This window comes from Coenobita brevimanus, chromosome 97 (assembly GCF_032717465.1).
Source record: "Coenobita brevimanus isolate Jiangsu-jjx chromosome 97, ASM3271746v2, whole genome shotgun sequence".
NCBI lineage: Eukaryota > Metazoa > Arthropoda > Malacostraca > Decapoda > Coenobitidae > Coenobita > Coenobita brevimanus.
In genome coordinates this window covers 44,265,875-44,281,872 of record NC_137050.1, presented here as the reverse complement: position 1 = coordinate 44,281,872, position 15,998 = coordinate 44,265,875, and the positions used below count along the sequence as shown (strand labels likewise).

Sequence of the window (15,998 nt, the reverse complement as noted above, 5' to 3'; positions counted from 1 at the left end):
CCCACAGACGTTCGCTCACCGTCTCTCACTTTCTCACTCTCACACCATATCACTCCACCTCATTTTCACTCATTCCCTCAATCAGTCTCACTCTCTCTGACGTACGCGTTTCGAATGCACGTCCTCGGCACTTTTTAACTTCTTCATTCGTCCCTTCCCTTATATTACTGTCCCATTTCTCTTATTTTGCTAATAGTCTTCCTTTGTTAAGTATTCCATTCTTTTTGTTCTGTTGACTTCCCTTTGTCCTTGCTGCCTCTTTAACTATTCCATTTCTCGAATTTTTCACACTTTCATTTGCTTCAACATACTCATATTCTTCTGCTTTTCTTACTTTTTTTGTCAGTCCTGATTCTATATTTCCCACAGTTTTTCTTTCTGATAATCTTACTTGTTTATTTTTCTTATTTTTTTCGCATCACCACTTCTTTTGAGATCATATAACCTCCTTTTCCCTAAACCTATACTCGTTTTTATTTTTTGTAATCGAGGCGAAGATGCACTTGACAGGTTGGTGATAACTGGCTGAATGCAACATTACTTCATAATCTCTTTGCTCGTTATCATTACAAACTGACAACATATATCTGAGGGAGAAATTTGGATTAGTAAATGCTATTCGGACATTGCATTCAACCAGTCATCATCAATCTGTCAAGTGCATCTTCGCCTCAGTGAAAAAAAGAAAAAAAAATGAGTGTAGTATGGAAAAGCGATTCTTATACCCCAATCACGCTGTGTAAAACGAGACCTATTTTCAAGTTACTTTTACTCCATTGCTCAAAGTGCTTATATTGAAAAGGATCACCAACGCATAAAATGGCTGTTCAAAAATGTATATAAAATGTATACTAGGAACGAGGTGATGCGATAAGGTGGTGGAGTACAAAGTAGTTGTTTTTCATGGTAGAACTGGTCATTGTTGCAGCACGCAAATATCCGGTGCATAGCTGATAGAGGCCGCCAATCACAGCAAGGGATACTCGAAAACAGACTGCCAGATGGACTAAAAGATGTAAACAATCACATTTATAGTAGAATAACAGTTTCGGAGTCAGGTACGAATAATTTGCTAAAAAGAAATAAGTTCTGTAGAAGGAGAATAGCACACCAGAAGAATAAGTGAAAATTATTGTACTAGAAGGCTAGTGATTTTTAAAGGGAACAATAAAGGACGGTTACTGAATGCGTGGTTGTAAGAAAAGACAGCGGAATTTGAACTTATCTCTCTGGCACGGAAAATATCATTGTCGCCTAGTTCTTAAGCAATATATATATTTTTTCATTATCCCTCTTAATTTCTTAATGCCTTATGTGCATTAGTGACATATAGGAGAATATTTAGGTGTCATATGCACAATGAATTCCCGAAGGAGAGTCTATCTGTGCATTTGTCTATTACCAGATGCCTTAATCCCGTAAAGGGTGACCACAGACAAGTCTCCTCCAGGTCTCTCTGTCCCCTGTCATTTGGCTGCACTCCCTCCATCCCACAGCCCTGTCCCTCATATACTGTATCTCTACACTCCATCCCCCCATCTCATTCTTGGTCTCTCCTTCCTCCTCTTCCGCTCCACCTTACTCACATACACTCCTCTAGTCAGTCTCTCATTCTCCATCTCTCTCCACGTGGCCAAACCATCTCAAAGCACTTCTCTTAACTCCCTCAGACACATCTACATCAGCACGACAACGCTCCTTAACTTCCTCATTTGTCTGAAGGAGTACAGAATTTCTAAACCAGTGAAAGCATTGGCCCACTGTCATTGAACTGGACAGCGGCGTGTAACTTTGGTATTGCGTGGAATAATATATGGGTTTATTTACATCGTCAGTCCGATGATGTATTTTATATTTGATTCTAGCTATTTTCCGAAGATTTTGTGCATTATTGGAGAGACTTTAAAATCGAAATAGATATACTTTACTAACCTCTTTATCACCGATGGTCTCTTCACAGCTGAATGAAATCGCTTGACTCAAATGAACAAAGAAAATATGCCATCGGATTGAAGGGAATAATTTACAAACCCCTCACACACACAACACACACACACACACACACACACACACACACACACACACACACACACACACACACACACACACAGTCTTCCCCTCCCTCCCTCATCCCAGTCTCACCTCCCAACCAACCTTCCACTTTCCACCACTACAGGTAACTGGGAACGCAAGCGGCCGGTGTGGGTGATGCTGATGGTGAATTCGCTGACGGAGAGTGACATCAGGAGCCGCGGGGTGCCTGTGTTGGACCTCTACCTGGCGCAAGAGGCCGAGAGGTTGACCAAGAGGACGGGCGCAGTGGAGAGGGTCGAGGAGCAGTGCGTTCCTCTCAATGGGCTAAACTTCTCGCAGGTGAGAGATGGATAGACAAACAGATAGATAGATAGATAGAGATAGAGATGGATAGACAGAAAGTGAGAAAGGAGGAGAGTCTCTTGTAGATAGCTTGAGAAATGCAGTGTCTGCTGGAGTGTCTGTGTTTTACCAATCAAATATTGAACAAATGTCTGTATCATGGAGCATCTTACTTCCATTCAGTAGGCGCTATATTATTTCACTTCCGTAAATATGTGTTTTTCATTTTTTTTTAATTGGGGCTTCTGTTTACCCTGTTAACCTTTATAATTGTTACTCTCTCTCTCTCTCTCTCTCTCTCTCTCTCTCTCTCTCTCTCTCTCACACACACACACACACACACACACACACACAGAGCAGCAGCACCATAGTAATTTTTCTTAAATATCGAATTTAATTTATAGTCATCCAGTATGCAGAAACGCCCATGACCGTGAAAAGTGTCTCTCCTCTTCATACTCTTAAATTCCGCGCAGACCAACGGTGGCAGGTAAGTGTGTTTGGTTCTTATGGGTCGTGTTGTCTGCTTGAGATAGGCTTGCGTATCCCCTCTTAGCGCTCGCCCCCTTCCTTTTTTCTAAGCATTAACCTCTTTACTATGATGAGGTTGTTTTATTTTCTTACTGTCTCTAAGCGATTCTGTTTTGCTTTAGACAGATTTTTTTCCAGATGGGGGGTTTTATGATTTACCCTTTCATTATGAGACTGAGATCTTTATAGTTGAATAAAATAGTCTTTCCTTAACTGGAAGAAAATGAAAAAGACGTCCTCAGGCTGAAGGGTTTAATGTGCTAAAAGTCCATGGTCTAAACGGTAGAGAAAAACTGATAACTATGTGAAAAATAGAGGGGAAAATGTTCATGTAGGAAGATTATTTGTAGTGGTGTGAAGCGTAATGAGTTTTGATACATATGGTTAGGCTACTTGCACACCAAAAGAATCAAATCTAGTGAGGCCATTAGAGTCACTTGGCCACCAGGATCGCAGAACGCAGGACTCTTACGAACAAGATTATTTTATGAACTCGTCAGATTGCATGATGATGATCCCACCACAACTGCCTTTTTCATGACATACGAGAAAATAGGCTCAACCTTAGCCTACCTACCTGCCTTGACTCGAATAAATGTGATTTCAGTTGACTCGCTTCCCTTGGTCAAAATAGTTCCAGTAAACTTACATACATATTAACGTTGTTGGGAGTCATATACAGTAGTCATAATTCGACTTGACTCAACTCTGCTCAGCTTTTATAGTATGTAGACAGCGTTAAGTTAGATGGGTCCATGCTGTACCACCTAAGATGAACATATTACCTGCATGCAAGACAGGTAAATGAGAGGAACTCGAGGTTATCGTTGGCGAAAACTCTGAAATAAACCTTCACTATATTCAAAACATTAATTCTGCAGCACCCATTTTCACAGGGTATAAGCCCACAGTCCCTTCACACCCTCTCCACAGTTCCAGTTCACCTCATCCTTTCCCTTACCTCCTCCCTCACACACACACTAATATTCATTCTTGGGGAATGTTTTGAAATTAAGCTTCCCTGCACTCAAACCACTAATCCTACAACACCAATAATTGCCACAAGGTATACTTTCCTGACCCAGCCCCGCCACCCATCAAATTTCCAACCCAGCTCATCTGTTCCTTTGCTCACCATGACCATTTGGTAATTCTCCTTTAACAGTTTCATTACTCGACGAAGACCACGAGGTCAGCGAAAGCGCTTGTTTTTAATTTCATAAATATCTGGGTACGTAAGTAAATATAATTCATTCATTGACATATACCTTTGATTTATGAACAGCTCTAAGAGGCCGTCAGTACTGTCTACCATTATCTACTAAGCATTTATCAATACACATCCAGCCGTCCTGTCCAGGTTTCTCACGTCATACAGAGGATGGATAGGTACACTAATGACCCACAGCTTCTGCCTACCTGAGAGGAAGTCACGGCCAGGGTTTAACACCAAACAAAGACCTGTTGTTGGGAGTTCGGAGCTTTATAAGATTGGATGACTAGGTGCCACTGCAAACTTTTTTTTTTTTTTTTTTATTCTAGCAAAGCTTCTATCACCATAAATTAGAGCAGCAGGTCTTCTATCGGTATGGAACCTTAGCTAGATCATCCCTCCAGTGAGCACAGACTATGGCTCACGGGTGTACCAAGGGAAAAAAAAGGTACGAGAAGATGCCATCAAGTTGACTGATGAAATGAACTGCATCTGTATCTGTATCAGTCTATTTTAGTCCCTCTGCAGGGCCAAACTTTGTCCTCAGAGAAAGTGACATCCTGACTCTCCAAGCTGGCAAAGTGGGAAGGGGTGTCAGTTCGAAGAGTAATGTATGTGAGAGTGGAAGTGTGGATTAACTGTGTGGGTCTGTATGTGTCATTGGTGTAACTAGTAGGGTTTGAACATATACAAGCTTAATTATGAAGGAACAGGGGACCAACACCCACTTCTTCAGTCCTGTGATATACTTTTGAATTATTTCTTGCTACTCATGGATGATAATTTCAACTCAGGAAAATTCTTTCGTCTTCAAATGGATCAGTCTAGGCCATATTTATTTCCTTCAATTCTGACAATCTTTCCTAAGCTGAACCGAGCCACTGCTGCTCCAAAATGGGCTACACATTTTTTTTTTTTTTTTAACAGAACAGAGAAAGGAAAAATATGAGTAAAAAAAATAATCCATACACCAGATTACTGGTGTCCTCCATTCACAAAATGTCCGTAACTGCTGTAGGTTGAAGTTTGAAGGGAAACAACTCTGGGGAAGCGAGTTCTAGAGAGATGCAGTTCGGGGAATGAAAGAATTCTGATAGGCAGAAGTTCTGCAATATGGCTGAGTGACATTCCAGTCATGAGCGCTACCAGATGCCCGTGTAGCACGAGGGAAGGCATGGAGTGGTGGCACAATCGATGCAACTTCATCTGAGCATTTGCCATAAAAATACCTGTAAAATAATGCAAGGGAGGCAACATTCCTCCTTACTTGTAGGGGAGACAGTTTATTATAATAGCAGGGTTATTAATCATTCCAGCAGCTTTGTTCTGAATTTTGTCTAGTTGTTTTAATGCATCCTCTCCACAACCATTCCACAAGGGTGAGCAATATTCAAGCTGAGAGCGCACATGACTCTCATAAGTTATAGCTAACTGCTCGTCAGTGAAGAAGTTACGGATTCTGTACAATAATCCAAGTTTCTTTGAGGTGGTTTTACAAAGAGATCTGACATGAGAGGACCAGCTGAGGGCATTGTTAAGTGAGACACCGAGAATTTCAATACTTTTGGAGATGGGAATATTAGTAGCATTGAAGGCAATATACGAATCTGGCAATATCTGTCTTTTAGTAAATTGTATATATTTGGATTTACTAGCATTAAATGAGACAAGGTTGTTTTATCCTCATTCACTGATCGTAGATAAGTCTTGATTTATGGAGATGACTGTACTGAGTTGAGAGTTAGAGATATCAGACTTTGTAAATGGGTGTCTGAGTGTGAATGAACTATGAAGTGTTGAGTCATCTGCATATGAATGGATGAGATTGTGGGTGACAGATAAGAGATCATTACTATGATCCACGAACAGGGTTGGCGCCAGAACTGATCCCAGTGGCACGCCGGCATTAATCGAGTGGAAATTGGAATATACATCATCTACTTTTACCCTTATTATTCTGTTGCTGAGATATGAGGGAAGCAGAGGAACAAAATGCAAGGGAGTTTGGACAGAAGGGAACAGTGCCATACTCTGTCAAAAGCTTTAGAAATATCAAGGGCTACTGCATGAGAGTCTCCATGTAGGTCGATTGATTGATGGATGGTATGAGTCAGGAGATTGAGTGTCAATGGTCGATCTTTCGTGGCGAAAACCATATTTTCTATCACTAATTAAGTTGTTGGATTCAAGATGTTCAACTATGTGCTTATAAATTAAAATCTCAATTTTTTTTTACCAAGAGATGTGACAGCTATTGGTCTGTAATCAGTGGGGTCAGAGGAACTTCCTTTCTTTGGAATTGGGTGGATATTGGCTTCTTTCCATGAATTTGGGAATGAAGAAGTATGTATGTATAGTCTGAATAACTTAGCTAGAACAGAGGCAATTTCTGGGGAAAACTTTTTCAGAACAATTGGAGGAATTCCGTCTGGTCCTGGAGCTTTGTTGGTGGGTAAATTGTCTAGGATGGATTTTACGTGTCTTGTCTATATTTTAAGTGGAACAGTTTCGGGAGATTCAAGTTCTAGTACTGGGACGTTCTGGCTGACTTCCTCTATGGTAGAATTTCTGGCAAATGTACTGGCAAAGATATCTGCTTTCCCATGTGGATCATTTGTATTATTGCCATTTGAAGATTTTAGTGGGGGAATGGAAGATGACTTGTTAAAGTTATTATTGAATGAATTGAGAGTTGACTAGAATATTCTATTGTCATTAGGGTTGTTAAGTAGTTTTGATGCTTGCTTTTGAAGAAAGTTTGTTTTACCAAGATTTATTACAGCTTTTGCATGGTTTCTAGCAATTTTAAATTGAGAGAGTGGTTCAGATATTTTTTTATTTTAAGTAGGAGTCATATACTAATGATTTTTGGGCTGTTGCTCTGGCACAGATGATATCAAACCATTTTGGAGAGTTTGATCTTTTAATGAACTGTTGACTTAGTATGAATAAATCCATACCAGCTAGTATTAGGTCGCATATGTGGGACTGGGTAGAATTGGCATCCCTAGAGAAGAAAGACTGCCATGGAATGTCAGCAAGATAATTTCTAAATCCATCCCAGTTTGCCCTATCAAAGTGCCATCGGGTCACCCTGACAGGTTCAGAATGGGGAGGTTTGGGGGGCTAACTAATGAAGCTTTGGTGAGATTGTGGTCAGAGGATCCAGGTGGTGACAGTACTTCTATCCTGTTTTGATCTGGATTATTTGTCAGGAATAGCTCCAAGAGATGGGCATTATTGTCAGGGTTATCTGGTATTCTGGTCGGTTGCTTTACCAGCTGCGCGATACTTCCAACATTCTCGGCTCCCGTCCACAGAATAAACCATCAACAACAATTCGCCTCAGGACACCCGGGGGACAGAGGGTGAACATTCCTTTGAGCTGGGTTTGGCTGTATACTCGAAACAGGCCTACTGGGAATCGAAGCAATTCTAATCTAAACTTCCCACAACTTGAACCAACTCCTAAAGTACAATATTCTCGTGTGGGATCGACCTATAACTAGGCTGTGTTCACCGTAGGCCTAGTGGAGGGGCAGAGGGTGAGGTGGTGGGGGATGGTAAAGCAGGGGAGGAGGGTAAGATTGATGTGTTAGGCTGTGGCGGCCCAAACACTACGGGTGGGCGACCTCCTCAGCCATCACTCCTGCACTATGCCAAGGTTTATTTATGTGCGGCCAACCCTCTTCCATCCCCTGGGTCTCTCCCTCTTCTTCTCTGGCCAAGTTTCCTCGTTTGGCTTGAACCCCTTTCTCACTTCCTTGATTTCGTTTTCTTGAATTCCTGGCTTCCCTTTCTCATTCTTTGGCCTCGCGGGTTTTTCTGTTTTGTTTTCATTTTTTGGCACTGTACTATTGATCTTGCCATTGTTTGCTTTACCTTACTTAATCCTTTTTTTTCTTCTTCTTCTTAGCCGCCTTCTCACCCCTCCTCGCTCTCTTCAACGGGAGTCGTTTCTTCTTGGGTTGGTCTCACTTTCTCACTTTTGGTACTCTCACTCTTTGCGACTTCACTGTCTCACTTCTCTTGATCTGTGTTTTCGCTGCTCTGATTTGTTCTAAAATTAGTCCTGCTTTGTTCACAGACCAGTTTATGTCTTTCTCTTCTTTACATCGCAACTTTATCCTCTCGTTTCACTTTATGGCTCTTTTTGGTGGATAATCTCTTTCCTCGGACAAATATTCAGTTCCTGCTTGTTTTTCCTGCCCTCATATTATCCAGTTTCCTTTGTCTTCTTATCCATCCTGCATTCCATCCCTCTGTGGAACTCTCTGATTCCTCCCACTGTCTCATTATTTATATTATGCTCTCTCTCTCTCTCTCTCTCTCTCTCTCTCTCTCTCTCCCTCTCTTTTTGGTCTCTCTCATCTTAATCATTCATTCAATCCCCCACCTCACATTCATTCCTACGACCTCTCACTCATTATTCATGGCCCTCAGATAGCTTGCATGATCCCCCGAGTTTCATGATATCTCACTCATTCTCCTTGGCCTCTTTCTTCCTTTAACAACCCTGTGTAGCAAAGTGATGTTTTTGAGGGTGTCTAGGAGGATGGAGTGAATTAGGAGAAAGCTCCTTGTTTCTCTTATCCCGTCATATTTTACCTCCTCATCGAACTTCATCCTTCACCCATTATCCTCTATCCACTATATACATTTATCCATCTTTCCATATCCATCCCTCACTGAATACCATCCATCAGCTGTCTCATTCCTGCCTCCCTCATCATGTCATCGCTCATCCTCATACCATTTACAGCCCAGCACCCACTGCCCACCCACCCTCCACCCTCAGGACCCCACCTACTACCCACTGACTCACCAAACAGTCCGCTGGTCTGTCCACTAACTCCACCCACTGGCTTATTTCTGCAGGCTTGTTTTGCTCTCCTCCACATACCCACCCACCCAGCCACCAACCTCCACCCACACACCACCCACTTACCACTGTCCACCTACGTCTATCCATATACCACCACCCACCCACCTCCGCCACACAGCTCCTTCCACTTACCTCAGCCGCCTACCTCCACCCACCTACTTTCACCCACTCACCCACCTCACCAACTCATCTCCACAGACCCTATCCACTTACCCACCCTCATCCACCAACTTTTTTCACACCCTCTTTCTCTAACTAATCTCCACCCACCTGTCTTCCTCCACCCACTAACCGTCACCTACCTTCATCTCCACCCACCTACCTCCACCCACAGCCTACCTCCATCTTTCATCCACCACCCTCTTAGCCCACCTACCTCACCGCCCCCACCCAAAGTCCACCCCACCTACGCCCCCATTAACTCCCCACTCTGCCTCCCCCACCCCCACCCACCACCCACCCGTCCAAAATCTATTACCCACTCATTCATCACCCTGTTAGTGTCCTCCCCATCTCTCTCTCTCTCTCTCTCTCTTACTTCCATTCCTTCCCTTTGTTTTCTCTATTTGTCATCCTTTCTTCACTTTCTAATGTATCTTTACTTTCCCATCTAACATTATCTTTTCTCCCACTCATCTCTGACTCTATCCCATTATCGTCTTCTTCTCTCTTCTCATTGTAATACTGAAAAGTGTTGTATTAACACCGGTATTCACCAGTGTAATACCTGAATGTATTTTCTTACCTGTTGTGGGTATTGATCAACTCACCCATGGATATACAAGTGGTACTCGACTTAGTATAGTGGATGGTAAATATTTATGAAAAGAATGAATTGTGGTAGCGTTTGTAGTTTTTGGCCGAGTTTAGATTTTAGTCGGTACCTCAGGTGGTTTTCGTTCCCTCAGCGAAGGAATCTTGAATTGGAAGGGGAGTGAATTTGGCTTGAGGACATAATTTCCTTGATTAGGTATATTAATAAAGAAAAGAAAATGCTATATACTTTACTCTACTTTAATAATTCTGTTAATTTCCACAAAACTATCATTTCTTTATTACATGACCCTTTTTAGTATGAGAGAAGATTGTAAAGGTTACTAAGGCTTTTGGGTGATCATTCCTCTAACATTGTTACCAGACGAAACAATTTGATACACGCGAGATATGGAGTCGTTATACTTTACTTTCTTTTTGGCCGTTACTCTTGGGCTCAACATTGGCCTCAAGACAGGGACACTTTTACGGATATGATTTGTCTGTTCGGGCTGGCATAGCCTCGTATCAATAAGAATGATTATTTGTATTCATCTTTCACCCATATAAGGTATTCTCCTCATATAATTTTCTCGGTTCTCACATCAAATCAGTAATGCTTTTCTCGTTTCACCATCGACAATGTTATATAATCACTAGAAGTACATAATCTCTCGGGCCTGTCTAGCCTCGAGGAATAATTAAAAAAAAAGAAATACAATCACTAGGAACACCTCAATCACTCGGGCTAATTTAGCCTCGAGGTACAACTTAAATATCACATTATTGTTCTCAATCAGTAAGTTCCCTTTCACGCTCCTGATTATAATTTTTTTTTCTAATAAACTAATTTTAAAGAAAGAGAACAGTTGATGAATTTGAATTCTCCTTTCCGTTACAGAACATATCACTTCTATACTTCTATTCCTTATCTACAAAAAAAAGAATTCACTTGATAGAACCATTAATAACACATCAAATACCTTCGGTTTGTAATAATAACTCGTGAGTGCTGTAAGTGTAAGTGTAAAAGTCTATGGGCAATACTTGGGAATAATGGCGTGCTCCCACGGATGTCGCCGCCGGTGTCTGGGGACTAAACGAACGTCTGTTACACACGATGTCTGGGCAGCAAGTGGGGCATGTCGGGCACTAAAAGACGCCACTGCTCAAGTCAAATGAGGTGGTATTTTTGAAATATGGGGGGTTTTAATTCTCTTTACACTTTATTTAGCAGTGTACCCATGACGACAAGACTTTTGATTGAATTGGGGAAAATTTGGGATTTATTCTTACTTAAATTAGATACTGATTCTATCACTATTTCAATTTGAATCTGAAAGCAGCTCATGCCATCTAGTGACGGCCAAGACAAACGGGACTTTAAATCCTCACAAATGACATGATTTAGGCCCTTTTGGACTGCTAATCTTACATACTTGTGTTCTAGCAGCTTCATTAGCAAGCATTTCACAACTAGGTTACAGAAAGAATTGTATATTCATCATTACTCTGTTTAACGTTTAAACTCGGCGCCCAACAACGACAAGAAAAGTTGGCGCATCTGTCTGTTATTCGTTACTCTACGAGACGGGGAATTCCCATAGCTCAACATCCACAATTACATCACCCACTGCATAGATACAGAGGTACATACATATAAAAAATAGAGTTAGCCCTACAGTAATTATTAATATATGAATTACTACTAGGGTAGGAACTTATAGACTAATATTCAGGTTACATCCTATCTAACTTAAAATTACAGTAATACTAAACACATACATCAATATCAAATGTGTGGCACTACATCATCTCTATCACTTTTCCATTCCTCCGTATTTAATCCATTCTTCCTTCTGTTTACTCAAATGGCAACTACTCTTCCCTCTTTCCCTATTCACTATTCTCTTTCACCTCCACCAGTCCCCTCCTTCTTGATATTTTTCGTGACTTCATCTCTCCCTAACTTTCCCTTTTCCTTAGTCTTCTTTCTTCTTTACTTCCTCTTTCCTTTCCTTTTCTAACCTTCCCCATCTTATTTCTTCCTATTTCTAGTCCTTTCCGCCTCCCTATTTCCTTTCTTTCCTCTCCAAGATCCTTCTCACATTTCTTACCTTCCTTTACCCTTTCCTTCCCTTTCACACTCCTTCCTTAATCATGTAGTGTCTCGCCCATTTTCCTTCCTTGTTCACCCTATTCCTTCTCCCATTTCTCTCTCCTTCCCACTCCTTCCTCATCTGTCATCCCCATTCCTTCCATCTCAGTGTTTTTCCTTCCTTATTTCCCCCTTTTCCTTCCCTATCTCTCTTTCCCTTCTTGTCTCTCCTCTTTCCTTCCCCATTTCACTGCTTTCCTTCCCTGTCTTTAGTTTTTTCATCCTTCTCTCTCCCTTTCCTCTTCTATCTCTCCCCTTACTTTCCCTATCCCTCCCTCCTTCCCTCCATCCTTTCTTATGTCTCCCGCTTACTTTTCTCTCTCTCTCTCTCTCTCTCTCTCTCTCTCTCTCTCTCTCTCTCTCTCTCTCTCTCTCTTTCTCTCACTCACTTCCCCTCATGCGTCTGGAGGGGTAATGATGCGTAGCCGGAAATGGGCATCGGAAAGCGCCTCCCCATCAGCCGAGAGAGAGAGAGAGAGAGAGAGAGAGAGAGAGAGAGAGTTGTAAGTAGATAAGTAAAGGATGGCATTAGTGAATATTTAGAAGAGAGGAAATTGAGTTACAGGATGAAGAGTGACGGAAGGATAAAACTTAGCAATGAGAAATTTAAAAGAGGAAAGCATGACCGGGAAAAAAAGGATCTGGTGGACGAGAGAAGCAGATAAGAGAAGACAGATACAGGAACACGATAAGGAAGAGAAATTTAAAGAAGAGGAAGAGAATATAAGGAGAAAGAACACGGCAGTGAGGCAGGGAACTTTGTGAGAAAAAGCGAACGTAGATGAAATGAAAACTTAACCAATTTTTCCGAGAAACAAGACTCTACACTGTTTGACGGTTTTCATGATTTATTACCTCCGCCAATGAAGCTGGAGAAGGTTATGTATTCATCCATGTCTGTCTGTTTATTTGTTAGACTACAGGATATCTCTAAAGTTCTTGGCCATGTGCCAAGAAAGACTTGATTACCCTAAGTTTAGCGGCGGATCCGGATCCGGATCTGGATCCTGCAGTGGTATTGGCGGAGGTATGCGCTCTTTGAGAGCTTTCTAATTATTATTATTATTATTATTATTATTATTATTTAGTTTTTTTTCTTTGTATTTTTCACATTAGTATTACTTGTAGTTTGATTTATAAAGTGTTTGATGGATTTCTAAAGAAAGATGAATATATGAATAAATGTTTTGATCCACGATTGAAGCTTGAGAGAGAGAGAGAGAGAGAGAGAGAGAGAGAGAGAGAGAGAAGGGGAGTGAAGAAAAATGAAATCAAAGAGCTGAGAGAGGGGTAGAGAAGAGTAAGGAACGGGGTGGACAAAAAAGCAAAAGGAGAGAGGAGCTGAATGCAGAGAGAGAGAGAGAGAGAGAGAGGAATGAAGTGGAGAGAAGTGCAGACAGGAGGAGAAGGAGAGAGGAACAGGAGAGAGAGAACTGGCGCCGACCTCCCACAGAGTCAGGTCATGGGGGGGAGGAAGGAGAGAAAGAATGGAGGGAAGGAGAGAAGGAAGAGGAAAGGAGGGAAGGAGGAGGGAAGGTGAGAAGGAAGAGGAAAGGAGGGAAGGAGAGAAGGAAGAGGAAAGGAGGGAAGGAGAGGAGAATGGGAAGGAGGGAGGAAAATGGAAAGTGAAGGCAGATTGGTTTAAAGTACGGAAGGGAAAAGGAAAAGGGAGAAAAGGAGTGAGAGGAAGTTGCGAATGAGACGAGAGGAAAGGACGTGTTTCGGTGTTACATAGGCACGGAGACTAGACAAACCTTAATGTTTTTTTACGTGGTTTGGCCTTCATGTTGACAGATTTATTCCCTAATGACAGGTTAAGAACAGGGCGGCAAACGAGAAGTCTTTATCACTGTCATGGTTCCACAATAAATAATTGCTAGACTAAAGTTCACGAGACTACACACAAGACATAAATTCACAGGTCATGCGCTCACACACAAATGTTCACAAGACATATACTCACAACATAAACAACAGCTACAAACGTATTAGATGCGGACGCTTCAGGCCCTTCTGTTGATATCTTTGTTGTGGTGTGGTGTGGTGTGTGGGAGGGTATTTTCATGTGGTGTGGTGTGTGGTGTGGTGTGGGAAGGTGATTTTGTGTGGTGTGTTGTGGTGTGTGAGAGGGTGATTTTGTGTGGTGTGGTGTGTGGGAGGGTGACTTTGTGTGGTGTGGTGTGTGGAGGGTGAGTTTTTGTGGTGTGGTGTGGTGTGTGGCAGGGTGTTTTTATGTGCTGTAGTGTGGTGTGGTGTGGTGTGTGGAAGGGTGATTTTGAGTGGTGTGGTGTGGTGTGTGAGTGGGTGATTTTGTGGAGTGTGGTGTGGTGTGGAAGGGTGATTTTGTGTGGTGCGGTGTGAACGCGGAAATGTTTATTGTATTACCGTTCAAGTCTACTAGAGAGAAGGATCTCGTTTCCAATATTCGTTACTAAGAGACAGACGGGCAGGTCCGCTTTTAGATATGCCCCAGAACATAGAAAGGGGTGGGAGGGCATGTTCCTAACTAGGCATCTTTTGGATCTAAATTTAGCATCCTACAGTTCTGTCTTTGGCATCCTTTAATCCTGATTTTGACATCTTTTTAACACTACCTCAGCATCATTCGACCCAAAGCAAGCCATCCTCTGCCCTTAACCTGGGCGTGTTTTGGCACTAACCTTGGCATATTTGGGTCCTCACCTTGATATCCTTTGGTCCTGACCTTGACATAATTTGGTCTAAACCTCGACATATTTGAGCCCTTACCTTTACAACGTTTGGCCCTAATTTTGATATCCTTAACCCTAACCACCCTTAGCATCCGTTGAACCTAGCCTTGGCAGTCTTCAGTCCTAACCCTCTTATTCTCCGAAGGGATGTTTATGAGAATTGCACAGTCCAGACCTAACAGGAACAAGTCTGACCTTAAAAGCCACATCCTTCGTTCCAGACATACTTCGATTCTAATCTTTTTTTAAGTATCTTACAGTGGATTGGCTGTAAGCTCCGTTGCCTTGTCAGATAGAATGATAATACAACCTACCGCTTGAGGTAGAGTTGTGAGCATTCTCTCTCTCTCTCTCTCTCTCTCTCTCTCTCTCTCTCTCTCTCTCTCTCTCTCTCTCTCTCTCTCGTCAACTATTGTGACCATTTGTCGTGTGAGCAATTGTCTTGCGATTAAATGTCGTATGAGCAGTTGTATTGCGAGTAATTATCTTGTTATCATTTGTCTTGTGAGGAATTGTTTTGTGTGCATTTTTCTTGTGGTCATTTTGCGTGTGAACATTTGTCTTCTGAGCAATTACCTTTTAAGCAGTTGTCTTGTCAATTGTCACCCACAATCAAGACATTGCGGAAACCAGCCTTTTTAGAAAACTGAATAGAAGCAAACCCTATTAGGAGTAATGTCTGTCTGTCTATTGCCAGACGCCTTAATCCCATACGGGGCGGCCACAAACAAATCGCCTCCACGTCGCCATGTCCCCCGTCATTTCACTTCACTGCTCCCAACTCACACACCCCTCTCTCATATACCCCTCCACTCCATCCCTCCATCTCATCCTTGGCCTCCCCCTCCCTCTTTCCCCCTCCACGTCACTGACATACACTCTCCTCGTCAGTCTCTCACTCTCCATCCTCTCCACATGGCCAAACCACCTCAATGTGTTTCTCCAAACGCTTCCTATTACATCCACATCCACATCACAACGCTCCTATACATCATCGCCGGAGGAGTTATGTGTCTCAAGGAAACTGGAGGAAAATTTAATGGAGTGGCGGAAAGTAGTACTAATAAAAATGAATATACTCATTCCAAGAAATTCAATTATATAACTACTCGTGCACTTTTAGTTGTATTTTTTCTTCATACACATAAATCTATACGCATAAACATACACATACACATTGAAATAACTTAGCCATTCGTGAGTTAAAACAATACGTGTACTGGGTATATTCTTTGGAGAAACCAGTCACTTTCAATGCATTCATTTATTTGGAGTAATGGACAAGCTGTACGTGATTCCTCATCTTAACTTGGCCCAGATTTTCCAGGTTATTTTACGTACCTCAGAGGCAGAAGAGGACAATGCATCCCT

General features: G+C 42.0%; 1 protein-coding gene across 1 annotated transcript in view; it reads left to right on the top strand.

Annotated features, from left to right (window-relative positions):
* The window catches only part of LOC145413681 (metalloprotease TIKI1-like), a 198,186-nt gene that overhangs the window by 105,013 nt on the left and 77,175 nt on the right, over nt 1-15,998 (top strand). Inside the window, exon 3 of the mRNA XM_080283336.1 lies at nt 2,177-2,373. Coding sequence (XP_080139462.1) covers nt 2,177-2,373 — 197 coding nt within the window. The remainder of the gene's footprint in view (nt 1-2,176; nt 2,374-15,998) is intronic.